Source organism: Athene cunicularia, assembly GCF_003259725.1.
Source record: "Athene cunicularia isolate RWA chromosome 3 unlocalized genomic scaffold, athCun1 chr3_part1, whole genome shotgun sequence".
Lineage (NCBI taxonomy): Eukaryota > Metazoa > Chordata > Aves > Strigiformes > Strigidae > Athene > Athene cunicularia.
Window position 1 is genome coordinate 77,849,352 of NW_020799097.1, and position 27,405 is coordinate 77,876,756.

At 44.7% G+C, this 27,405-nt stretch overlaps 1 protein-coding gene across 1 annotated transcript in view; it reads right to left on the reverse strand.

Moving 5' to 3' along the window:
• The window catches only part of FRMD1 (FERM domain containing 1), a 55,687-nt gene that overhangs the window by 14,594 nt on the left and 13,688 nt on the right, over positions 1-27,405 (reverse strand). Inside the window, exons 4-14 of the mRNA XM_026846426.1 lie at positions 19,620-19,699; positions 17,471-17,547; positions 15,638-15,824; positions 12,941-13,096; positions 10,527-10,592; positions 10,248-10,316; positions 9,889-10,063; positions 7,845-8,180; positions 7,576-7,704; positions 6,784-6,863; positions 2,800-4,714 (exon numbers count right to left, since the gene is read on the reverse strand). Coding sequence (XP_026702227.1) covers positions 4,427-4,714; positions 6,784-6,863; positions 7,576-7,704; positions 7,845-8,180; positions 9,889-10,063; positions 10,248-10,316; positions 10,527-10,592; positions 12,941-13,096; positions 15,638-15,824; positions 17,471-17,547; positions 19,620-19,699 — 1,643 coding nt within the window. The 3' untranslated portion in view covers positions 2,800-4,426. The remainder of the gene's footprint in view (positions 1-2,799; positions 4,715-6,783; positions 6,864-7,575; positions 7,705-7,844; positions 8,181-9,888; positions 10,064-10,247; positions 10,317-10,526; positions 10,593-12,940; positions 13,097-15,637; positions 15,825-17,470; positions 17,548-19,619; positions 19,700-27,405) is intronic.

The following is a 27,405-nucleotide window of genomic DNA, read 5'->3' on the forward strand; positions in this document are numbered from 1 at the left end:
GGCCAGGGAGCGGCCTCCGGGGGACATGCTTGCTCCTTCCTCCGCCTCCCCCCGCAGCCGGCGGGGCTCCAGCAGCGGCACGAAGGCGGGGGCCTGCCCTCGGGCACTGCCGGGCGGGGGCACACCCAGGGAAGGGGCAGGCCTCGGTGGAGGGCTCCGAGGTACGGGAGCCCGGGCTAGGGAGGAGGAGACAGAGCTGCCAGGAGAAGCCTGGGTCGGGCGGCCGGGAGCCACCATCCCCAGAGAGAAGCGCCACTGCTGGTGGGCAAGGAGCTACAGGAGGGAGCTTGCCCAGCGCTGAGAGGCTTTATGACCAGTTCTTGCTCAGAAGCCTTCAGGCTTGTAAAAAACCACCATGTCAGCCTTCAGCATCTCACGTCCTGTCACCAAGAACTCCCCTGAGGAACTGCTCTCACTTCACCCAAAATACGTGGGGTGTTCCACCCATCAGCTTTAGCACACACCTTCAGACCTTAGCTCCATGCAGCTCCCACACTTGGCATCTGGTACAGTAACATTTCCCCCATCCCATGCCACATCACATTACTGAACCCACACAGGATTCGCTGGTACCGTGAGAAGCCCCATCATCAGAGACAGACTTAACCTGTATATTCTGGTCAGCAGCAGTCCACCCTGGCAGGCAAGAAGGTGCTATTACTTGCCAAGCAAAGAAACAAAGAAAAGTGGCTTCATACCTGCCTGTTATTATCTCCACATAAAGCTCCATGTATAACTAAACCACTTCCTTCTAGCACCCCCAAAATCAATGAATCTCAAATGTCTCTTAAAATTTGTGTGCTGGAAATAGCACGTACTGGACAGAATTAAGCACAAAAGCAGAAGTCATAAGAATAGGGGCAACTCTATAATAATAAAGTACTTTTTTTTTTAAGCTAGCTTTAGTGGTCCATAACATATCAAGAGAAGAGGAAAAAGCACATTTACAAAGGAGCCCCAGTCAGCATATACCCATGTGATGGTATACCCATCCTTAGATGCAGCCCCCTGGGAGGATGCTGACAGGATATATCTACACCCTTGGGAATTTGTACTCTGTTTTCTTGACTAACCACCACAAGCAGCTTAACTTGTCTCTTCAGTTAAATTCAGCTCCCATTAGTGACTGTTCCACTGACTCCAACCTCCTCAACTGGGTCCTCGATGCCTGACAGAGGCCCCTTTCGTATTGTGCTACTGAGAGTGGCAGGGAAGAAAAGGAGTTGTTCCAGTGACTACAGTGCCTCTGGGTTTGCCATCACAAGCCAAGCTCTTACGGATTAGAATCTGGCAGCAAATTCATTTCTACAACCTACTTATCCCAAATGCAAGATGTCACTGTGGGAAGATGTACCTCTTGGAGGTAAAAAAAAAAAATATACACGATTACCTTTTTCTATCCATACTTTATTGCAAGTGTACATATAATTATTTATATTTTTTAAACAAGAAATTCCTTTCATGGAAAGGAGAAACTTTTACCATTAAAATAGAGTGATTATACCGTGAGTATTTTACAAGTATGTACAAATATTGGCAGTTACTTTCTAACATCAGCTGATAAATGCCTACACATTTCCCTCTACCAAACTAATCAAAACCAAAAATAGTAAGAGACCTTCTAAATCTGAAGACAAAAAATAAATCTATTACTACCAGGAACAGGTTTTTTTTCATATGAATACAAAAACTTGCATAATAGATATTCACAGTGCTTATAAGATATTAATTCATTCTCAGTCTATATACAGAAGTGTCCGGTCTCCCCTTCATGTGCATATGCAACTTACACTACTGGAGGGAGCTGCATAGACCACTGAGAGAAGAAAGTCAGACCTGGAGAGTTTGCCTTCCCCACCAGCCATGAATAAATACAAGAAACCCCCATGTACATACAAGCCAGTGGATGCTCATGCAAGAGCCAATTACACTGTTTTCAAGCACTGGTGTATTTTATAACCAGCAACAGCAGGATTACAGCATTTCACCAAATCGATTGAAAGCTTGGTAACTGCAAAAAGAAAATACCAAGCTGCTTAGTGGCAAGAAACACTTCAGCAAGGCGGTCAGGCTGAAGCAGGTATGAATGTGATTGTCTGAGACAAGTGTGCATGAATGCGAATGTGTGGTGCACGTGTGTTGTGACACTTTTCTAAACAACTATACATACCACTGAATTTTGAGGGTTTTTTCCTGTTAACAACCACTGCCAGAGCCATGAGTAACTATACATCTGCACAGGTGGGAGAGCAACAGTTTAGCAGGGCTGTTGCTCCAGAGCCCTCCATGGACAAACAGACGTTGCTGCAGTAAGAGCAACCCCTCCAGCTCCGTGGTGGATGCAAGAACAAAGCTGCTCCCTGCAGCACGGCCACTGGCCTTCTGGATCCTGGCCATGTCCGTCTCCCACAGCTAATGGCCAAACAGCCCAGGCAACAGGGAATGACCGACAGCAGGAGGCTTGACTGGACTGTTCATGAACAGCTAGATGTTGTTTACCCATTTAGATCCATTCAGGGGAGTTTATTTTGGATGCAGTGACCATGCCCCAAGTACTCTGCAAAGGCATTTTGGCTTTGCTTAGAAGAAAGGCAGAGAGGCTATGGCAAACACACAGCTCCTAAACTGTTCATTATAAAAAGAAAGTACAGTGTGATCAAAGAGGGCACAGTCAATTAAGTCATGGCTACAGTGGGCCTGTGCCCATCATTCATTCCTCAAACACACAGTGAGGGTTTGGTGTTGGATTCATCTCAGAGGACATACAGCCACTGACGCCACTTCAGTAAATGCAGAGACACAGCACGCTCACCTGCATAGAAATAATGAGATGAGAGACTTCACAGATTTGCTATTTTAACAGTTTATGGGAACGCAGTTTACCAGACAACTACAAAGCCTGCAAGCCCACCGTCAAAGCAGCAGCTCAAACCCTCCTCATGGTCTGGCTTGCTTCCTTTCCTGAATTTGGCTATCTTAAGCTTTTGAGTGATCAACACTGCACAACACACACTTCCTCAACCAGCAGAACAGCGTCAGTCTGCTTCCACAGTTTGCCAAAAAATTATTAGCTTCCACCTGCAAGACTGTCAAAAGCTGGGCACATGGCATAGGTTACACGTGCCTGTTAGTACGAGCTTCCCAAACGCTGGGAATTGATATGGGGAGGAGGTACTGGGGGAAGACAGGGAAGGAAATCAAACGCACATTTATTTAGATGTAACAAGGTAGCAGGATGTTTTCCACACCAAATGCTTGAATCAAACAGTATAATTATCGTTATTTTCCTAGCAAGAGCCAGCACAGTTCCACCTCTCAAATTCACCAAACAAGTACCCTTGGTTTGGCACACAGAATACCCTACACTTCCACCATCACCAGCCCTGCAGCACCACACACATTTGCATGACCTGTCCATGACTAAGTTGGACAGTCACTCTGTCTGTCCTTCCAAAGCGACTTTGTCCAGACCATACTTGCCTCCTAAGCAGAGGAAAAATTTCTAAAGGAACAGATTTATTAAAAACAAAGAAAAGCACAACATAAAAGTATGATTCAAAAGGGGTGATCATGCCTGGACACATTCTCCAGTCACACTCCTGCCTTCAAGAGCCAGTCAATTAACACTCTTGTCTTCTGTACTCTCAGCAGCAGACAAGTCATTAGTTTTATCCCCTCTCCCATCTCCCCAAGGATATAAGCATTTATTTACCAATCTGCATCATGGAAGTAGTAGACAGCTGAGAGAAAGTTCTGTTTGTTGCGTTAAATAAATAAAGAACGCACATTCTATTTGGCTGGATACTTACAAAAAATAACACACCAAAAAAAGAAGATAAAAACTCCTGGCAGAGCAGGTCTTGCTCCTAGTAAAGGAAACAGGCAACTTGTGTTCATTACAACAGGAACAGGCTAGACATTTCCACACACAGCCCTCTAAATGTGCTTAGAGTACATCCTGGCCTGACAGCTGTTGGCAGTGTTGCAGCAGCACAAACTCAAGAGAAGCAAACTATCTGTACACTAGCATTAACATAAATGGACCACAAGAGAAAGGCAGGAAGATAAACTGACACAGACTTCAAATTTGTTTCTGACAAATCTATTTAGTCACAGTGTTTGCTTTACTAGCTCAGCATCAATTTTGGTCCACTGCTTTTGGTTTTTACATTGGTTGTGTCACTGCTAATGGTGCAGGCCACTTTCATTTTCTGCTCAGACACTTCAAATGCCAACTTTAAGTGCTACACTCCAGTTGATTTGCCCTGTAGTCTGGTCTGCAGAAGTGATGCCACTTACTTATTATGAAGCTGAATAACAAAGCTGCTCATAATCTCCTGCAAGAACCAGAGTGACATCACATGTGTTAATGAGGTATATATTTCCATGATGAGCTGTTTCCTGGCATGGAAGAGCTCCAATCTCATTACACCACAAACTCCTCTGGGAGCTGGTCCTCTCCCAGAAGATCCAAGGAGAGGCAGTTCATGGATCGCTTCCCATAAAGGGCAGACTTGGTTTTGCAGTCCGCTGTGGAATAAATGCAGCCATAGATAGATAGCTTATCCTCCAGGCTGCAGCCAAATGTGTAGCTGTGGGACGTGTCTGAAGAGAGCGTCGCACTTAGTGGTGGGTGCCGGCGCTTGTAAAGGCGGATGTCATCCAAACTCTGGCTGTGCTTCTCTGTGCAGCTCCTGCTTTTGGGCGATCTGACCTGCCAGTTCAGGAAGACACACACCAATAAAAACAGTGAGCTCAGACACAGCCTAAGGATGCTGGGTATGCTTGCTACAGGTTTTCCAAAACTGTTCTTCTCTCCTTCAAAACAACCCTACCAGCCTTCTGAAGGATGCTGGCTTAATGAAGAAGCTGTGAACCATTAAGAAATCAGAAGTGCATTAAGCTGCCCTGCCATGCTGAGCCAGATCCTGATCCGTCTGCATTGTATCCTCAGTGTCCAGTACAATGGACAAAAAACTTGACAGGTATTGACACCTGAATGACCTGACACTTCTTGGCAGATCTGTGCAGTCATCCTCAAATAGGCAAAGTGCATGTAACAAAAAATTACCCAACTGCTGGAACACACTGAGTTAGTGAAAGTCTAATGAGCTGAAAGGAAGGTTCAGAAGGCAACCACGCAAACTAATGGGTTACGGTGTCCAAAATTCACTAAGTGCAGCATACAGTTTTATCTGCATAACATTGTTCAGCAATGAAAAAAACAGGAGTGACAAACCAGCAGTAATTCCCAGAGGCAGCATCTTGCTACACAAGCTGTAGTGACTCGGCCTCTGTGGCGGAATTACCGACCATTCAAGAAATTTCCAACTTTCTCACCTGTTCTTTCTCACTCTGTCTCTTCATAATCAGCTTTTAAATGGTAACATGAAGGCTGATTTCCAGAATATCACTTTTAAACCAAGATATTTCTGTTGGCAACAAAAAAACTTCCTCCCAGTATCACTTTCCCACTTCCCCCTGTGCTGGTTCAGCTGCACTCCCAAAGACAGGCACACATTGGATGGTACGATCAACGCTAAAGAAACTCAGACCTGCAGTGTTTCATTAGATGGCCTTGTAAAGGAAGGTTTGGTGGTTGGTTTTTTTTTTAAAGATGCACCAAATATTTGATGCATAGAAGTGGCAGCCAGGTCTTTGCAACTGCTTAAACAGTCCTGTGTTGATCAGAAGCATTCTTATAAAACAGATGCCTCTTGATCAATTAATAGCATAAACAAGTGTTGGTAAAAGCATTAACACTAAAAACATTAAGCAAGATGCCCACTCCCTGCCTTGCACGCCCACCTAAGTCACTCCACTCAAATACAGGAATAAGTTCATTATGATATGTACCGCGTGATTTTCAGCTTTGGAAAAAAATAATGAAGATTTTATTCACATTTCCTGTAGTACTTTATGGACTATTTTGCTTATAAGTGAAAATTTCTTAGCACTTTTGACTGGGTCCAAGAAGAAGCATGAAAAGACAAAAAAAAGTCCTTATTCAGAAGTCCTTGTTCAGAAAAGTTCAGCATGTAAAGGGGAAAATGATGAACAGATTTTTAAAACTCTTTTAGCAGATAAGGCTAATTTGGATTCAGAGAGGGAAGGAATGGTGGAGGCTTGTGTGTTAGGGGTTTTTTTAAATACACAACATAGCTACCCCAGTGGGTACAGCTATACTTTAAAAAGAAATAGTTTGGCCTTAAAAAGACATTTTAATAAGTTTCTTCCAAGCATAACTTATGATACAACATATTTTACCATATATAGTTGTCTTTTCTCAAGGGTTTGATGAAAAGAAAATGTTGACAACAAAGACTTCAGAACACACATAGTATAATCACACAAATGATAGTAATTAGAGCTTGAGCATCTGGTTTTGCTCTGATGTGAACTCCTTCTGGCTTCAGGAGCAGGAAGATGATCGAGTTTGCAACCCACATTCAGACTGCATGGATGGTCTTAGCTTCACATTGTACTGAAAATTTGGAAGTGGTTTATTTTCCATTTCCTGTCTGGAAGCCTAAGGCAGATGATAGCTGGCTTGCAGGATTTCTCTGCCGATCATTCCAAACCTCTCTATACTACTCTGGACCCAAACACTGCTCTCATCCTATTCCTGGTAGCAATAGCCAGCCAACAGCTGGTTTTGGTTACACCATTTAAAATCAGTCTAATCCAGACCAATCAAGTTCACCTGATTTACAGCTGTCTCATTACACTAGACCTTGGTTAAATGCCCACACACAGACCCTCCTGCTGAGCACCCCCCCTTACCTGGTGAAGGGATTCCACACTTTGGCCTCTCATTTTTATTAGCGTGACTTGCACCACAGACAGTGATTCCTGATTTATAGCTGCAAAGGAGAAGGAGGAAGTGAAAAGCATTGCAGGTTTGAGGTTTTGTGGGCTGCAGAAAAGGGAAGTTGTTCTCACAGGCCACATTCAAGCAGTGCTTTCCTATAAATATAAATATACATCAGTCAGCACCCTCAATGTTCTGGGTGTTTTGCTCACAAGTATTCCTTTTTATTCCTAAGGATCAATGTTTAAAAACTCTTAAGGAAACAGCTTCTCACCAACTTGTCCCATATTCACCCATCTTGCTTTGCTATAAAGGTTGTATGTCTTGAGGCCAGACAGCTCCTGCGTGACCCTATTGTTTAACATTCCCTGTATCACAAGCCACAAAACTACCTATTAATTCCTGTGATTAGCCCATTAATCTGTGGTTGAACCCCTTGGCTGTTTTGTGGCATACAAGATTTTAAAGTAAATTCCTTCACTACAGAAGGCTTAGCTCAGTTATCTTTTTCTCATTAACCAAGTATAAACCTGACAAATTCGGAGAAGGGAGACCTTGAGGAGCACAGAGGAGAGTAGCACTGTACAATATAGGGTGCTGGCCTTTAACCCCTAGGTGAGCTGACTTTAAATCCTGTTGCAGTAGGGCAGTAAGTAGCACTGGCTGTTGTTTGGAATAAGATACAGCTTTCTTAGATGCCTCAGATTATGCCTGTTACTAGAGCCTAAAGAAAAGCACTGAGCAGTAGCAGAAAGCCATCTCACCTTGGCAGCTAGCAGCATCTAGAGGAAGAGATTCAACAGATTCTCCCACAGTGGCCTCCTCTAACTGGTCTCCAGCTAAAGGCTCATCTACAGGCACCTCCTCTGGCTCATCTACTGCCAGCTCAAGCTCTAGGAGGAAGAGAGCAGCAGGAGTAGGGTTAGCATTACACTTCTGCTCCAAGCTGCTTCACATTCTCTCACTCCCCCCATTCTCCTGCAGGAGAAGGAAAGAGGGCTTAGAAATTGCTCTGCATCTCCAAATTCTTTACCATCATCCTGAGAGTCGTCTTCAGCCCGCTCTTTGCTGCCACTGTCAATGCCAGAGCTACCGTAGCTGATAGTTGAGCTGCAGGATTTCTCTTTCCTATGCACCCGGTCAATGCTGAAGGGCTCATCCACTGACATTTCCACTGACACCCGGTGCCTGGAGTCAGCCTCGATGCCTGATGTGTGAGAGCTGCCGTGACTCCCCGTGGACTGGCGTGAGAGACGGTTATCCCTCCGGCTGCCCCCGCTGCTCCCACTGCCCCGTGAGTTCTTATCGCACGGGTCCAGGTCCATGTCTAGCGTGTCACTGATATAGGACTCCCGGTAGCGCTTCTTCTCTGAGGAGGAAAGATGAGAGAAACCAGAGGGAACTTTAAGCAAGACCGAAGGAACGACAGCAAAAATAACCAGTAAATTCTGGGACTGGCAGAACCCAACAATTAAGAATCAACTGCTGCAGCTACTGAACAAATACAGGGACAGTTTTGTACTTTGCTCAACAGATACTGGGATGCCCAGCTGGTGGTAAAAGAATTAGTCAGTCATACTTGAAGTAAAACCCAGCATGTCTTGAATTAGAACAGGCAGGTAGAGGCAGTTACGATACAGAAAATAGTAGCTTCCAGAACGAAGGTGAAAAAACCCAAAGGTATTACTTAGCTAACCCAAGTGCAGTCTTTAAAAACAGTGCACTGACTGTTTCTTGAAAGAGCCACCAACATGTGGAGACAGATAAGAACATAATCCCTATGACTGGCATTTATTGATGACTTATTAATTATTTCTCTCTTGTATCTGTTATCTAAAGAGGGGTGTGCTGAGGGTGGTCAAGAAATCCACAAGACACTAGTAGACATAAACCAACAAAGGGCCTTTTGCCCAAACACACCTGATTAGTGAGCCTTTCTACAGGTGACTGGCACATGCCACTGGTTGCACCCACACTGCTCAAGGCCACTTCTATAACCCCACTGAAGCAAAAGACAAAAGTAACCAAGATAGATGAGACCAAGGGCCGCCATGCCCTGCAGACCGATTCCACCCAACCAGCGATCACCACTTCAGAGATGGATGTAAGCTCCCTAGAGTTAGTTGAGATGGGCTATAACCAGAAACAAGTTTCTTCCTGACTTCTCCCTGGAAGGAGTCAGCCTACATCCTCAGACAGGAGGAACAATTACTGTTGGCTCACTTCTACTGACCTTGAAGGTAAGGACACAAGGCTTACAAACACCAGAGAAGACAAAGTGTGAATGGAGAATGAGGGGAATAGCAGTCATGAAAGAAGTAGGGGAAAAAAAGAATTCAGGAGAAGGCTAGAGAGAAGGGGACACTCCTCTGTAAAGAAGACCTATGCAATTCATTAAAAACAGTCACCGGGGAGAGGTAGGCTGAGAAGTTGTAGGAGACACAGCTTGCAGAACTGGAAAAAAGGAAGGGGGTAAGCTGAGAGGTGATGGAATAACTGAAATTTGCCTGGAAGGATACCAGGGACTGTCAAGAGTTCAAACCACTGTTCCTATGAGGAGGGGACCCCATCAGAACAGACAAATTCTGGGAGTCCTGATCTGCTCTCAGGCTGTTTCTGGCAGCTTCCACTCCTAGCTCGTAACTGTCTAACACCAAAGACCAAATTGTGTGTAGTGTTTAGTAAAGGCCACTAAAAAAAACACAGGATCACAACTTGTACTGCCACTTGAACATAAGAAGATCTTGTCCTAATGGAAAGCTTTTTATTCAAAATTACTTCCACTCAGAAGCATGTGTCATATGTGCACAGAGAGCAAGGATCTTCTCTTAAAGGGAGGTATTCCCCCTCTACTGGTCTCACACACACCCTCTTGACCACAGTCCAGCAATGTGGGAGCCATAAGCACTTCTCTGTAATGAACTTGAAGCATATCTAACAGCTCTTTCTCTCAGCGGCTTCCTGATAAAGCAGAAGCACCATTAATTAGATAAAAAGCAGCCTCTGTGACGTAACAGCAGAACCTAACATGCTATACTCTTCCCCTTACCAAAGTCACCTGCTCTTCCATCACATACCTTCAGCCTCCTCCAGTTTTTGGATCTGCTTCAACACTGGCTGGATATTCAGAAAAAGCCGGTGACTGTTGCTGAGGAGCTGCAGCAAGTGCCGTGACCTGAAGGGGCAACCCGTGTAGTAAACCAGTTTCCGTGCGGAAGGCAAACCATCTGGCTGAATCTCAAATTTTTTCCCCTGCATAAAGAGGAGAGATGCCAGCAAAATTAGCAAGTTTTCGGCCACACAGCTACCAGAGATAGCTGCAGCCTTGGATGTATGAGTGACAGGACTTCTCATGGCAGTGCAGGCAGGCCAACACCTTTGCCAGGTCTCAGGCTGACAGCCTGTTGCCAGATGGCCTCTGTTCCGTCACACTCACCAGAAACGCCAGCTTCCCAATGTGCGACCAGGGAAAGTCGTAGAGGAGCTGGCGAACGTGATTCACCTCCTGCAACACATCAAACTCGGAGTGACACAGGGACTGGCAGGTACAGGGTGGAGTCAGTGATGTGCAAAGAATTTGCAAACAACCAAGAATTTGAGATATGTGGAGCCTGGCGCTCGCAGGGGAGGCAGAGGAGCTGGTGGGGTGGGGGGAGGACAGGGGAGCTGGGCAGAGTTAATGCTACACCAGAAGGCTTTCACGGCAGTCTGTTACCTGATAGATGTGCATTCCTCTCAGGGTCAGGCCCAGGATAACTGTCGGGCGATCCTCTTTCTTATCCTAAAAAGAACAGAAGAGCTTGGAGTCAAAGGTTAATCTACAAAGACCACACTCTTGTTCTGGCACCTACTGCAGGAGAGGTAGCAGGACTGCTCATCAGGCAGATGCCATCAGCTCATTTGGTTTTTATTGTGTTTGTAAAGTGCACCTTGCCTTGTTGACCCCTGAAATATCTACACCTAAAATCCCCTCATGCTACGCGACTCAAGCATTTCACCGGCAAATGCCCCAGCTGCCCTGAACAGGGAATCCTGTATCTTTAAGTGATTCGAGGGCATGGACAATTACTGCTCTCAGAGGTACCTCGTAACCTCTCATATTGCCACACACAGTCTCTGCTGTCCCCATGAACTCTTACTTTTGGTGACGGAAAGCCCGAAACAAAAAGGACAACCATCTCCTCCTCCTTGTCATGGCACTGCTGTTCCCATCCAGGGACCTGCTGGACCTTAGGTGCCTCTTGGCCAGGAGGAAGCTAATCAATGCCCAGAGTTACAGGGACTTTCCTTCTAACATTTTGATCTCAGTGTTGAGAGCAGGTGATTTTAAATGTTTGCAGCTTGTTTGGAATATTGCCTTGTTTTTCCTCATGCTGTATCTTGATATGACATACTTGGTCTCTAGTGACATTCCTTTGCTTGAAGACCCAAAAAGTATCATAAACTAGTTCTTTCAGTCTTTCCTGGCATGGCAGAGTTAGGGAAGAGAATACATCCTTTTCTCGCTGGAAGAAAATTTTGGGGTAAAAACGTATGGGCTTACAGAGCTCACACTTTACATCAAAACTTTCTCCCCTCATCTGACTTGTCAAGATGCAAGCTTTATGCCATCACATTACTTCACCCTTTGCCCCTGGTACCATCCAGGTCTCCCATTTAAAGTCACTAAGAAATGCTTTCTGCCTCCTAGGGGCAAAGAGCTTCATAAATCAGTACTGGTTTGGAGGAGACATATGGGGCTCAGTGTTGTGTTTTCTTTCAGAGTTCCCCACCTCAGTAGCAACCATGAGGAGGGTGTAAGGAAAAAAGTGACTACTTTTCAAATCTCAGAGCAGCTAGCGCACCGACACTTTCACCTGGCACCTCTGTGCACTCAATTGTGAGCTTTGTGACCCAGGTGTCACCTAGAAGGAGGATATCTCATCACAAGATAACTGTGTCACATGGCAGGAAGAAGAGTACATTGTGTATCAAACACCTATGGAGCAGTTAGCAATGCATAAAATCTAAGTTCAAGTCAGACAGGAATGTGGATATTAAGAGCAACCAATTTCACAGTCCTGGTGCTTTCAGATATAAATTGTATCATGTCCTGCCAGCTGGATTTCTTACATACACATTCAAGTGTAACCAACTCCCTTATTACTGCATCATTAAAAACATTAGAATCAAAACAGAGAGGACAGAGGAGAGGTAGGGGGAGCATCTATGGTTTGCAAGGAACTGAAACTAAGCCTGGACTACAGATCAGACAGGAACTTATTTCCTCCAGAAAATGCATGTTTCTCCATTGTCAAAGGACAAGGATACCTCCCAGACATAATTCCTACTGAGCACAAACAACAAAGAAGTTTAATTATGAGTCTGACCAAGTGGAGTATCTCTGTTTGGAAAATGTCCTAGCCATTTCTAATTGCACAGGCAGGTTTCACTCACCTATCTGAAACAGAAAGCTTCTCTTTAGTCCTATTTCTAGACCTGAACTACCTTAGCATGTGAAAATAAAGCATCTTCTATTTAAGCAGGCTTAGGTAAGGAGTCAGGGACAAGCAACAATCCAAGAATCCAATAACTGACATACAGCTGAAAAAACACCAACTGTTCTGACAGGGTTGGAATGGGAGGGGAATAAGAAAGTCAGGATGACTCAGTGTCACCTTCAGTTATTACATGGCATTTGTGTGAAAGCTGGCTGACCTCTTGTCACCATTTTAATGTGTAAGCCAGAATGTCTTGCTAACAATTTTTTTTTCCTTTTGTCTTGCTAAATATTTTTTTGCCGAGAATGAAGTAGGTCAATGTCAATGTAGCTTCTGGACTGCAACAAAAAAAAGGCTTCTCAGAGATTTCCCTGGTGTGAGTCTACTGACAGGTGGGGACACAAATTAAGTTTTGCCATTTCTGTGGCCAGCTTCTTGGCTGAGGAACAAAACTCGCTTCCACCTATACCTGTATATTGGCAACAGATTTGTTTGTGGGGACAGGCCTCAGTGGATGAACATTTTAAACTTGTTTGGCCTATCTGAATCAGAGGCAACCATCCCTCAAATAAACAGAAAGTGAAAAATGCAATGGAACACCCAATTAATGATTGGAGAGAAGTTCAAAATAAGCAGCTCTTAGTTTAACCTTCTGCAGCCTGTAGAAGTGGACGGGCACATCCTCCAGCAGGCAGGACTCCTTAATGAACTTCAGCACTGCTTCCTTAGCACTCAACCCTTGCTGTTCTTGGTGCATCTCTGGGGCATGTTTCAAGATGTAGTCGCTCCCCCTCTTTGCAATTATCTAAACCACAAGGAAAACAAACAGGTCAGCAACTCTTCAGCAATCCCCATGGGAGGTGGCTGCAATCAACAGCAAAGCAGAGACTGGAGGTGGAGGAGGTTCATATGGTCCCTCAAGATGTTAGTCCACATTCACCTCCACATCCCTGGAGGATTAGCATTTAAAGCAGCCCAGATGATACCGATGTCTCCAAACAGATCCCAGATGGCAAAATCATCACAGACCAAGACTAGAGAGGCTGTGTCAGCTCTTTTAATTTTTAAGTACTGGAATTAAGTTTTCCTAACTCTTGGCATCTATAAATGCTTATGGGCAGATAACAATTACTGCTCTGCATGCCAACACAATCAACAGCAACATCTCCAAACACTGCAGAAATGCTAGGTGGTCCTTTTAAGACCAGAAACTGCACATGAGGCTTATTTTCCATCCTCAAAGGATAACACTATCTCAAAGGATAGTACTATCTCAAGGTATTTTTTTTATCTGTCAGGAGCGGTTGGCAGGCACGTGGCTTTGCTAAGCAGTAGAAAAACCCACACTAGTCCTTTTGCTCCTGCCCTACAAGTGCCCAGTTCCCATGTTTGACAACATGCCTTCTTCATATAAGGCAGACTGGGCCCCTCTGGTGCCAGACTGGCCCCTTCCAGGCTGTGAGTGGCAATAACAGGGAATAGGGGTGTTGGCTGAATTCACTTCACAAAATCTCCCACCATTAGAGGCATTTAAAATTAGATCCCACCAGGTACTAGAGAACATCCTGCCATGAACAACCTGCCCTGGCTCAAAACAACCAGACCCCATCACGACCCTGTTCCAACTTCTATTTTATATTGAGGCCCTTGTTTACTCTGTTTGGTAACACCTCTGCCCTCCTCTGCATGCCTTGCCAGATCAGTTGCCCTCCCAGGAGAAAGGCGGGGCTCAGCGAAGGACATCGATGCCATCAACTGTGCAATGTCAGCAGAAAGAGACAGGCCAGCTCCACAGTTCAAAGCTGCGTTGATCGCCCCAGGGCAGCACCACCTCTCCTCGGTAGCAGGACGCTTGGGGCAGCCCTCGGCCAAATGATCTAGCACAGCACGTGTTGGAGGAAGAGACTGCGTTGGAGGAGGAGATCACTTAGTCTCTCCTCATGGGAGCCCGGGGGCAGGGAGAGAAGCGTCCCCATGCGTGCCAGATTTTGCTCTTTGTAATGATGTAATAAATTACCCACATACTTGCTTGGGGTTGTGGCTCAGCACAGGTGAGCCAGGCTTTGCCTTGGCTTTTGCAATGTTTGCCAGATGAGCAATAGTTTCTGATAAGACTTTTAACTGCCCCAGAAATGGCACACATAAGACCAACCTTTTCCAGCCCTTCATTAGCTACCTCCTGCCAGGCAATCCGTAGCAAGGAACAGAATGGGATGAAGGCCTGTTGTCTTGGAGAAAGGCACATTTCTGCACAGCAAGGCAAACAGGCTGGGACTCGTGCGTAAAGGAAACACTACCAGCCTTGCCTCCTCAGTGCTCCCCCTGTCAGTGCTCTGAATCTTCTCCCCAAAGCAGTGGACAGTGCCACCTTTCAGAGCATGCAACTCGCCTGGGGACAAGCAGCTAACTACCAGAGGCATATGAGCTTTTGAACAGCTACCCCAAGGTGTGAGCTGGGCTAAAATCCACTGTCACAGCAGAGAAGGGGGCTCCAGAACTAAATCAGGTTGCAGAGGAGGTTCTGTCCAGGTCCCAGGGAACATCCTGCTTCAGCAGATATCAGAGTTACAGTGATGTGTCTGTGGCAAAGCTAGCTTCCCTTTATATTTTCATGGACAATAAAGTGTTTATCAATAGTTTTCTTGACATTTCACTACAAGAGGAGAACTCTGCAGGTAACCAGCTCTGTCAGTCTTAGCTAATTTGCCTTCATTTGACAACTAAACCAACTTTTGGCTAAGCTGTTAAAGTATTGAAGGGCACCAAGCTGATATGCACAGGCTTATAAACAAACATGCAAACCCATTTCCAGGCCCTTCCCTTTCCTCTTACTGCAGTTGAGCCAGAGATTAACGACAAAGCAAGTACAAGAGGCACTGCACAGTAGTAGTACCCCTTAGGGTTTGGGTCTATCCATCCCAGAGGTAAGCATGACAGAAATAGGAACAAAGGGCAATGACTCGGCTTTGCGGCCCTGAGGTTTTCTGTAGAGCTTAGGTTGTCTAGATCTTGCTGATGTACAACTGCAAACACACAACCCTTTAAGCCATAGAATACTTAAAAACAGCTGCACTGTTGGCATTATTAATTTGATACCAACACATTCCCTTACCAAAGAAGGGTACACACCACCCACCTCACTGATGAGTGAGCCTAGGAGGAATGGGCACCTACATCTGGTGGAAAGAGATAGGTCCTGAGGGAAATTCAAGGTGATGCTCTCTACCACTCTGCCTGATCACTGCAGTTAGAACTGTGGAAGTTGCATGGCTGCAGTTAGGTATCACCTTGATATAGCTCCTGCTGCGTGCACAATCTGTTGTCAGAAAGATCCCCCAAAACTTACCCATTGCGGGAAATAAGCCTGAGGTTCAAAATATCTGCCAGTATGGACCTTCTCCCTGTAATTGCCCAAGTCTGCCTGTAAGCTGTAGGCAGCCAGCAAGAAGTAGACTTCTTCTTTGTGGTTGCACCGAGACATAAGTACTTGCTCTTTGAGATGGCAGTAGTAGAGCTGCCGTGCCACCTTATCACTGCAAGACACAAAGGCAAATTTACTTGAAGAAGAAAAGAAAGTTCAGGCTCAGATAAGGCCCCTCAAACATATCTTCCTTCTGAGAGGAAAGATTAAATTTTGGCATCCCTGATGCGTGCCAGTACCACTCTGATAGTTATGTGTACGTAGGGAGCACCAAGCCAAGATCAAGGTCTTTTCCCACTAAGTGTTGTACAAACATGGGAAATGGTAGCTTCTGTCTTAAGAAGCATGAGATCTAAGAAGTTAGGGCAGAAAACAGATGAAAGAAAAATCATGTCACACCTGTTTTGGAGACTGACTACATAAAGCACTTCTGTTTCTCTGGAAAACCTGCAGCAGTTAGGAGAGTCAACTCCCTTGAATCCCAGTCCTGTTTCTTGTACACCTGTCCTCCTTTCCCCTCTAAACCTGGCACTGCTTTTTCATTTCACCTTGCCTTAGGCTCAAGGTACTTTTCAACAGCTAATTCCCTGCAAGATAGATCAAAAGACACAGGAGCCTTGGGCTTGTTTTTGTCTTCTTGCTCAAGCTGCTAAACAGGGATAGTCTGATAAGACATAACTATCACGTAGCATTGATAACCCACACACCCCCTGCTGCAAGAGCTCATGGGAAACAGGCTGCTGACATGTATGTCTAGATGAGGTGCTGGGCACTATAGCCTGCTCATGAAAGTGTGTGTGTGTTTGCGTGCACGTGTAGTTTGAAGGGGCCATGTAACTACCTCTGCATGGTCCCACAAACCTCTCCCATTACTAGTGCAAGAGGAAGTTGCTTGTGGCACTAAAGGATGCGTACATCAGGGGTGGTAGAACGACATGCAATCTCCCTTTGTACCTAAAAGCAAAACTAAGTAAAAAAACAACAGCCAAAAAGACTCCAGAAGTAAGACTCCCCTGTATCCAACATGAAAGACTTACGGAGAGAGAAAAACAAAAACACCACTAAACTTTGTTCAAGACGAGAACAAATGCCAAAAATTTGGTAAAGATTTTAATCCACCCAAATGATCCCAGCGCTTGGCTTGCCCCAGGGTCACAGCCACGCCAGAAGTGCTGATACAAATTAACTCTGTCAGTTGCTCATTTTCAACTACCTCATCCTTTGTTCTGTACTGCAGTGAGGGTGGTAGTGTTTTGAGTGCAGCCCATATTCCATGTGAATGGACTACGAATGCAAAACTCTAACTTATGAAGTAATTTCTTTTGTCCATTTACAAAAGTCCATTTTCAGACTGCACAGAGCATTGTTCAGATACAAATGTCAGATCCAAAATTATTAGCACGTGTTCTGGAGTATAAACAGCTATTTTTGGTATATTCATCTGATGCTTTGCATACAACCAAAAGACGCAAGCAAAAGAGTGTTAAATGCATTTTGATGCTGTCATCATTCAACCTGCTTTCTAAACACAGATGGAAAAGCAATCACAATTTTCCTAGGAAAAAGGAGTATGATTCAGAGGGAAAACATTCATGGCTGTGTGAGGAAGTGTGTGAAGGTCTTAAAGTCAAGCTGATTTTTTTAAGCTTATTTCTGAGCTCACAGAGATGAGCTTAACAAAGCAGCATTGCTTTTCTTGCCTTTTAAGAACACAGCAAATAATTTAAAACACAGTAACTACTACAGAAGGGAACTTACCTTATTACTCTTCCATTTTCTACATAGTATTGTACTCTAAAGAATGCAACAAAAGGAGGGGTGAATTTCTCTGTTCCCTAGAGCAGAGACAGAAGACAAGTTAGAAAACATTCAGCATTCAAGATTCCCATTACCCTGTCTGGTAATGTTCTCTTCTCCCAAGCTTGCTCCCCATGCTGCTTTTCATTTTCTGCTGTTGCCAAGTTTTAGAGGGGATCTGACTGTCTTGGAGGCTCACAACAATAAGGCATCATAAAACATTTAGACAGGCTGAATGGCAAACATCCAAGGGAGGGCAGAAGATTTTGGATGGGGACGATAAGCAGGTATAAGAGTCCCAGTGTAGCCTGGGGATGCCCAGCCTGGCCCAGAGTTACCTGTCTCAGCACCTGGCAGCGCTGCAGACGCATTAGCGCAGCAAGTTTAACAGAGCCTCCCTCAAAGCAGGAGGTAAGGTGGCTTGGCAGCGTGCCACCCTGGCACGGCTGCGGCGTCTCCAGGGCACACCTAGGAGTAACCAGCCATCGCTGAGCCACACCACATCACTCCCGCAGGGACACACGAGCTGCTGCGTTCAGCATTTATTGCCCGAGGCTGAAGCGCACCAGCCTGATATTAACTCCTCGCCTTTTGTTTGGCAGGGCTAATGTTTAGTTATTCACACCTTCCTGCAGCCACAGACCAAAAGGAGACATTGATGTCTGCTTCACACTGAAGATGGCTGTTAGAAGAAAGCCAGCAAGACTTCTGTTGTTTTAACTAAAGCCTACCTTTCAGACTTACAGGCTTGTTTAAACAGGAGAAAAAAGAAAAAAAAAAAGAAAAAAAAAAGGAGCATCTTATCTTACTATCTCATTCTCCCATCTTTCCTACTTTGACACTCACTTCTTTAATGTTCATACAGGTAACTGCACACCCGGGCAGTTCCAAGGCTGGTCAGATCCATCTCCCTGGGACAAGGTACATGACATGCCATGCACATCCGATGCAGACAGCAACTTCTTGATCGTCATGCAAATATTTACATTTTATCTCTGGAACTTGTTCATAGTCATCCTGTTATATCTGCTGGACAGTGCTTTCCACCTGAAACCTCTTCATAGGAATAAAATCCCTGTCTGCTAACCCAGCCTGATAGCCTAACTCCTCTCAGATGTCAGTACTGCCAATGGCAACTCATTCAGCCTTTTCTGATTCACCTCACACCAGAGGTTTGACACTTAGCCTGACTTAAGAAGCGTTGCAAGAATCCAGCCTCAAAGCAACCACAAGGCATACCCCATCCTGAGGTAACCAGAAACACCTGCCTCAGGAAGCCCTCACTGGCTGGACACAGCCCTCCACACAACTGATAGCTCTTTGAAGTAATCCTCACTTGTCTGGGAGAAGCAGTATGGGATAAGAGAGATCCCCAAACCTCACTAGTCATCTGCAAACTTCCCTAAGTAGCAGAAATGTCAAGCGTGCCTACTCTGCAAAAGAAAACCCTTAAGGAAGGTAGAAGTCATAACAAGCTAATTAAGATATCTGAACATAATTGCATACTATACTTCGTTTTAGACTGTGGCTCCTCTAACAATGACACACACAAAACAGGCATTATCACGTCTGAATGACTGGCCCTAAACAATTACATAAGGCTTGTCTTTATTTCACACAGCTGTCCTCTCCCTTGACAGGGCTGACTAGCCTTAAAGAACCAAGACTCTTCTCAAACAACATATCCATGCTCTTGCTCCACTGTCCTTTTGCATGCACTCTGGAAGAGTCACTGCTCCAGACCTCTCCCTCATAACAGGTTCAAGTCACAAAGGGTCATTTTAGGCTGTTCTGCTTAAGGATAACAATAAAGTCTCCAGACTCTTCGTGGGCTCAGCTAAGTTCAAAAGGAAGACTGACCAACTGACCCTCTCCACTCCTGTAAGCAGTAGCCCTGTGGCTACATTGCTCAGGTAAAGTTGTGTAAGGGGCTGTTCTCGCTCTTTTAAGGAATTGTACAGCCACGCACAAGTCACTGCATCTTGCTACTGAATAGCATTCTGCAGACCATCTTCAAGAAATGCTTTATGGACCTGAGTTTAAGAGCTTTCTTTTCACCATGTACTCCAGTAGCAAAGCATTAGCCTCCAAAATTAAACATCTGTCTTACTTTGGTTGTCTCTTTCTTCCATTCCTTTGAAAAGTATTTGCTAAGCTTCTGCTCCAGGTCTATAAAGACATACTCGTTATCTGAAAGACAAGAGGAAAAAGCATTTAGTGTTAAAGAATTAGAAATTCATGTTCATCAAATACTTCAGTGACTATACAAGTTTTTTCCAAGCAATACACTTTAAAACAAAGCTGACCAGTGAACAGAGAGGGCAGGGAAAAGAGAAAGGACCAAGTCTCTTTAAGTATGTGTGCTACTCCAGACAGTATAAAAGCAAAGTTAGCTGCGCCTTGATGCAAGAAATGCTAAGCTAAAGTTGCCCAAACGCCTTAACCAGAGATGCAGAATTCTTGCTTTACAAGCAAGAAGCCACCTACAGAAGGGAAACATCATCTTACCAAGCTAATTGTACTGTCAGTTTAGTGGATTCAGTTTTTTTATTATTATTGAACAAGCAAGCCCTACCCAAACTTCCACTCCACTATCATGTACCACCATAGTCCAATGTGGCATAAGCAAATGGACAGTCAGGTATTTGACAGGTTTCACCCTCTACATATGAATGGGGTCCTCTGAAATGGTGAGAAGGAGGAAGACCAAACTCAGATGCCCTCCTCAGAAGGCCTGGTGTCTCCTGCTCACATCCAGCTCCTTTCACAGAGCAAAAAGATGAATGAAAAGAAGGGAAACCCAGGCCTACCTCAAAAGACCAGGACTTACCCAGGTGAGGGTGAACTAGAGACAGCCTAAACAGCACACTGTATTGAAAGAGCTTTGTGCTGTTTTCAAAGCCAGTGTTTTGTAACACTGCTTCCCAGTTATCAAATCTAAACAATTCAGCTAGTGAGAGACTTTTCTCTGCACTTTCTCAAGTCTCTCAAAAAAAGACCCAACAAGTGTTTCAGGCTTTAGCAGCCAGGCCAGCTGAGCACATTCACCTGACCAGTCCCTCTAGTCTTTGATCTTACCCGGGAAGGTGTTTTGACAGGTGACATAAGTGCCAGGTTGAAGGGGGGGGGGGGGGGAAGGAAAACACAAGGAAAAAAGAACAACAACCTTCTGCCCCTGAAGACCAGCCCAGGATCCCAAGCTTTAGCTTTTGCTTTCTAATGTCAAACAAAAACAAAAAAGGGAAGGCAAGAACAGAGGTGATTTCTTTTCAATGGAAATTTAGAACCAAATGAGAGCCTGCACTCGGGTCTGCACAGCAGATAAAGAACTGGCAGAGGCCAATGTAACAGCAGGTATACAGGGGGGCTGTGAACTACCTCACCACCAACCTCCCAGAGCATTCCAGTTCCTTAGAGGGGCAGATAGAGCAAATACTTCCTTTGCAATCTTCTAAAAAACAAGCAAGCAAAACAACCCCCTATCACCACCCCCTTCAGCTCCCAGCTCAAGTGAGAGAAACCACACCTGGTGTTAACCAGAATTAGTCCACACACCACACTAACAGGAAGCCTTGTGAAAAATACCAGTAATATTGGATACAAATAAAGAGAACAATCCCTAATCTCCTTTCTCTGTAGTCTTCCCTGCTGATTACAGCTGTAATTTAATAGCATTGTTGAAACTGCTGTACACAAATTCTGAACATTTTAGTGGTGGGAATTAAAATGCTGTAGCACACAAGGTAACACAGAAGTTGTTTTGCTAATTTGACAAGGAGAGAAAGAGGTTTTGGCATCAGAGACTGCACCTTGTATCCATTTCTTCACATGCCTGCTAGATAGGGCATCTGGGGGACTATGCTGGCCCCAGCCCTTGCTTCTCTTAAATGCATTAAGATCAGATAATGTTGCCTTGAAAATGTTGATACAAGTACTAGTCAATGATAGAGATGGGTTTGGTCCATCTCTTGGACTTGTCTCTGTCCCTTGTCAGCTGCCAAGCTGATAAGCATCTCTCTGTAAAGCTTTTCTTAAAAAGTAAATAAAAACTTATTTAGGAAGCAGCTACACAGCAGTGGGATAACATAAGCATGGCACCCATTCTCTCCCCAGGCTTCAACAGTCCCAGGGCAGGGCACTGGTTCCACTACAGGCTCCTGCAGCGGGACTAGGGCTGCTCCCAATGGCACAGCAGCACTGGGTAAAGCCCGTATCGGTTCTGCCAGCACCACAGTGTTTAGCTGACATCTTGGAAAGAGGGCAGGGAACCTGTACAGCTGTAACAAGCTGTGGGGTCAGTTTTCCCTTCTCGATCAGAAGCAATCCTGTGCCCAGAGGTGTTTATACAAATTTGTGCATTATTCCTCAGCCACAAGGGAAAGGTGGCAACAGCAAGCACAGAGATATACCCTGAGCCATCCCATCACACATGAATACTGGGACAGAAAGGGGAAAAGGATGACAGGACAGTTCCACTGCAGTAAAGCCATTTGCTACCCACAGCCTCTATTTATCTCTGTCATGTGGATTAGGTTAGAGATGATTCTGGGAGGGCCCAGATGCCAAGTCTGAGGACTCCAGGTCACTATCATGCCTACTGAGAGGTGCACATCAATCCCAAGAATAAGCCAGGATAAAGGAGGAGACCCCTATGTACCAGCTCTCCCTGGGGTCCTGCTCCTCCCCAGCACAGCCCAGCATCCTCCCCATCCTCCCTCCTGTGCAAGAATGCAGCGCTGCATTCCTGCCTTAATGAAGTTAATATTGCTGGAATGTCAACCAGCAGTGTAAGCCATCTACAAAAACAAAGAGGTTATTTCCCTCCCCAGCCCTACATGAGTTGTGAGGTTTGGGTTTTTTTTTTTTTCCCTTAAACTGGATTAGTGGTGAAACTTAAGAGATCTTTTGCCAGATGCTAAAGCTGTCTCTGGTTGAAAACAAGCATCTCTAAAAGAGATGAGGGCACCAAATTGCAGCACTTCAGAGCAGTGCTGTAAAGGACTGTACAAAAAATGCACAAATGGCTGTCTTTCCAGGGAAATGTCTGACCTGTGGATCCAAACAGGGCTGAATACTCAGCAGGTACAAACTGTCATTGCTTCACTGGCCTTAGCTGAATGACAACTGAGAAGTACTAAGAAGCTGGCTCAGAAGCATGCATACATGTAAATACACATCCACCAGCAGCTACTGACACTGTGTTCATGAATCTTGTCTCAGCGCTGGCAGTGAGCTTAAAAATCTATCACATCAGATTCTCATAAGGTTCTCTTATGTATGTACATACAGATACCAGACCTGGCACAACACACCAGTGCACTGCACTGCAATCCCAAGAAATGCATCCGGACAGCCAGCTAGTTTGCAGTAATGTGTTTTAAACATTTCTCCCAATTTCAAGTTTTAAGAGCCCTCAAATGAAATGGGAAGTTTGTGCTGTAAAAATCTTGCTTCAAATTAAGCAGCCACCAGAAATGCAAAAATTCAAGCACTCCTACTCTGCAAAATTAGCTTAGCATATTTACATACTTAGGTAAATATAGGACATGCTTTGTTGGAAAAAAACAAAAACCAAAACACACCACCAAAAATAAGGGCAGATCTCCAGCCGGGAAAAGGTGACACAGTTCCAGTGAGTGATGCAGATTAACAATAGGCATTATTTACACTGCAGGGAAAACTGGAATAGAAAATTATGGCTGTAATAAAGGATCAAGTCAGTTCTGAGTCATTGTTACTTTAAAAGCCATTATTTTGCATTAACCAGTGCCTCACCTTTCATAAAAAAGGAAGTGGGAAGTTTGATGCAGAAAAGCTTAAGTAATGGTGAATGCCCATAACCTGTTCTCCTCCTGTGCCCATTTTGGTCTAGGAACACTGAATAATTCCACAGAGGCAAGTCCTGTCCAACCAAGAGGCAGAGCTCAGGTCCCATTGGCAGCAAGGAGTGTCCCATTAGCTCCTTTGGTTGAGTCAAATACATTTTAATATTATAACTAAATTATTTAGACAGTCCAGAAGATTAGGATTCAAATAAAATATGAATTAGTGCAAAGCCAAGCTTCCACATAGCAAGCATTTTCTGCCTTAAAGAGAAGGGGCTATAGTGCTTAACTTCTCCCAGCTGCAAAAAGCCTCATGGCAACACCACTATTTCTCTTGAGAGGGAACAGGAAAGAGACTGGGAGCAGAATAGAGGGATGCTGGGGTGAGAGCAGAGCTAAAGCTTAAAAAAAACATTGCTCAAAAATACCTCACAACACATGGTGTAGACCTCACATAACCTGTTTAGCTTCCCTGAATACCAGCATAGATTTTTTTTGTTTGGTTGTTGAAGAAAAGCCAGCTACATACTCCTTTTGCTGTGCTGCTGGCCTGAGACCATCACTATCCACATGGCATCTGCTCCCACCACCTCTATATAACTTCCCGATGCTCCTGGTGTCACTGTTCAAGCCAACAGAAAGAAATCTTGTCCACTTTTCAGTAGTACCTGGTTGATTAGTTTATTAAGGGCTCTAGAACAACTTGGTTCAGGATAACCTTGTATTTTTAGCTTTAGCTGGAAAATACATGTATCCCAAGGGAAGAAGAGCCACAACAGAGGCTGGGAGCATAGCAAGGGAGGTCCTGTCTGAGGTCACTTTACCTGGGATGGACAGAAGAATGAAAGGAGGCAGTAATCAAGGAGCCCAAGGTTGTGTGGCTGTTAGGAACTGTTGAGGTCTGACTGAGATAAAGGCTCAGTCATTCCTGACAATGGGTAAGTACTGCAGGAATTTTATGTTGGCATCTTACAGTTAGCAACAAGGCATGCTCAGGCAAAGATCTTTGGACTTTTGGCAGTGTCACAGGGGATTCTTCTGCCCAAGAAGAGCTGCAGTACGATTTCCAGCACTGCTCATCCAGGAGCAAACAAACCCCTTGCAATTCTCAAGTAGGAGAAAACTTGGCTGGATGTTGTAGTGATGCTGATAAAAAAACAACTGACAGCAGGTACAGGCAAAATAATGTTTTCCTAGGAAGGGACCATGCAAGTACTTGCAAAGAATACTATATAACTTTTTGAACATCTGAACCCCTGCAATTCCCTCTAGGTGGCACATTTCTGCACATGTTTTTCTTACACTGCATTTAACTCATTTGAGGTATCAGCATCATTTTGAGAGCTGTATCTTAGGTTAGAATACAGAAGAAATCTGTAAGGGAGATGCAACTATCAAAGCAGATTTAAGGGAAAAAAGGCAAAAGCTGGGGAAAGCAGACAGTGGGGAAGGATTGGGGGTATAGAAATCATCAGAGAGTATTTTGGAGAACTCCTGTTGTCATCTGTCTTCTTAAGAGACCCTTTGTTATAATAGATACCCACGTAATATAACATGGTAACGTATTCCATCCATGAACTTCAGTAACGGAGAATACACAGATGTGGAAGAGTTAACTGGAGACAGAGTGGTCTTGGCAGAGTTAACTACCAAGTTCCTCGCTACTAAGTGTGTGCTGAGGCATGGGTCTGGCAAGGTGAACAGCCATAGCTGTAATAACTGAAGGATGATCCATGAGGCAGGGGAGCTGAAGCAAAGAGGTTTGGTTTTGTTAGAAAACCAGTCTGAGAAACTGATAAGAGGACACAGAGACAGGAGCAGGGTGCAGGAGCTGCAGGCTTGCTCCTTCCCAATCAAAGGCTTCCATCTCCTTGGGTCAAACAAGGTTTGCTCCTGGAAAGGAGAAGCCCAAGACTGGGGATTGAAGGGATCTAGGTTATAACAACAAAGAAGGCCTGGCTGTTCTTTGTCTGCTGACAATCAGTTTTGTTTTAGAAGACTGAATTGTTATCAGAAAGTATGCAGCAACACAAGAACGAAACCTCCCACGGGCCACTAGATAAGGTTGACCCTGCAGAAGGAACTGCAATGTAAGACCCAGCTGCTGAAGCCTATGGAGCCATCTTGAACCTGGCAAGATTACAGGGTCTTTCACTGAGGAAAGTATGAGGGGAAAAAAAAAAAGCCCTGCAGCAGCAGCATGCAAGGTATAGCCTGCTTGACGATCCATGACAAAACTAGAAGAGCAACATGTCCCAAGCTTTGTGCCAGTGTGGCCTCCCATTAATACACACTCCGAACTCAATTTTCAAAGTGATCAACTACTTATAGACACAAGCTTTTTTCCCCCCAAAATACAGTTGGTTGAAATAGTTTTCATCTTGAGAATAAAAAGTGCTCAGGAGCAGAAGGGGTAAAAAATTCTGTCCTGCCACCATTAGCATTACCTTAAATCCTGAAGCTTGCTCTCAGCATCTGAACAGTCAGAAGTGAGGGCAATGTATTTAGGCAATGAATGCTGGAAGACACACTCCAAAAACCACAGCTTAGATCTCACAGCATTCATGGTTTGCAGTCTGCATGGTACTTTGTGATGCTGTTTTCATTTTTGCCATGCTCAGGGGTTAAACTTCAGTTTATGATTAAGGAGCCCAACCTCTCCCCCTCACACATATACTATGAGACCAGTGGAGCATTAGTGTATCTGTACAACCTCTTGCAGGTCAAACGGGCTCCTAATCCAGATAATCCACCCAGTGTGATTGGTTACAGTTACAGTAGAAATCCTTTAATTTTCATTCTCTTGCCACTGCTGACAGTCAGTGTTTTGTTGACAAATTAGTAGCAAGGTAATGGATGCAGGTAGATTAGAATACCTTGGTCTGCATGGAGCAGCACCAGACCAGCAAAAATAAATATGCATTAAGAAACAGGGAAATACATCCTTATTAAAACAGGACAGTTGTTTCTTAAAAAATTACATCTTAGAGCTGCAGCACAGAGAGGTGAAACCATGATGCAGTAGAGGAATACTTTGGTGTGAAATGCACAGGCTTCCTCTCCAGTTTCTAGATATCCAGCCCACTCTCACCCTGCAGACCAGCTCCCAGCCTTCCCTCCACAGCCTCTGCAGGACATACACTGACTTGCTGCCTGCCCAAGGCAAGCTGACTTAAGTACCCATAAATCGACTCTAGGCAATGCAAAACTTACCCAGGTCTCCCTACAACCTGACTGGACTGCTGCTCTTTCTTGAGATGATAGCTTGCTGTGAAACCAAAAATCCCTGAAAAGCAGACAGTGCCTTAAAGGCTAATTCCAAATGCTAGAGATGGAGAGTGCTACGTTTGCAACAGAAGCAAGAGCTCACTTACCACTGGCAGCAAGGGCAATCACCAGTTTGTTGACCAAAACAAGGTGGGGGGAAATCAAATTGAGGAACAGAAAGCAAAAGACTTCATTTGCTACAGCTCTACAGTAATAAACCTGGAGCTATTTTAAAAGCAAAATAAAGAAAACCCTAAAACCCACCCCACAAGACTCCAGTCAGCAGCTTACTGGACTTTCACAGATGAAAGGTAGGGACCAGAGAAGCAACAACAAGCAGACCAGGTCTGCACCCTCTCTTGAGGGTGGACTGCAACCACCCTGGTGGCCATGGCAATTCAGGCTGAGAATCTCACAGCTGATGCTTCTCTGTTGTCTGGCCCCAACAGTTTCTTAAACAGAGGCACAAACAAAAATAAATCTCCTCCTCATCCAAAATCCTGACACCTGCCTGGGTGGCAGAGGGAGATGGCTGTCAGGAGGAGCCAGGGTGAGCCAGAGGAGCCTTCAATTAAGCAGCTTTACAAACAGGGCTACAGCAAGCAGGAGTAAGGAACAGTCAGGAAAACAAAACAAAGAAAAAGCAAAACAGAAGTTCAGGCTACTGGGCTCCTGCAACTCTTTTCCTTAACATTTTTCTAAGAGCTTTGTGAAGAATTAGCTGCTCTAAAAAGGACGAACACTTTTGTGAAGTGAAAATAAAATTGCTTATGTTTAAAGCTATGGGCAATATACTTTAAGGTC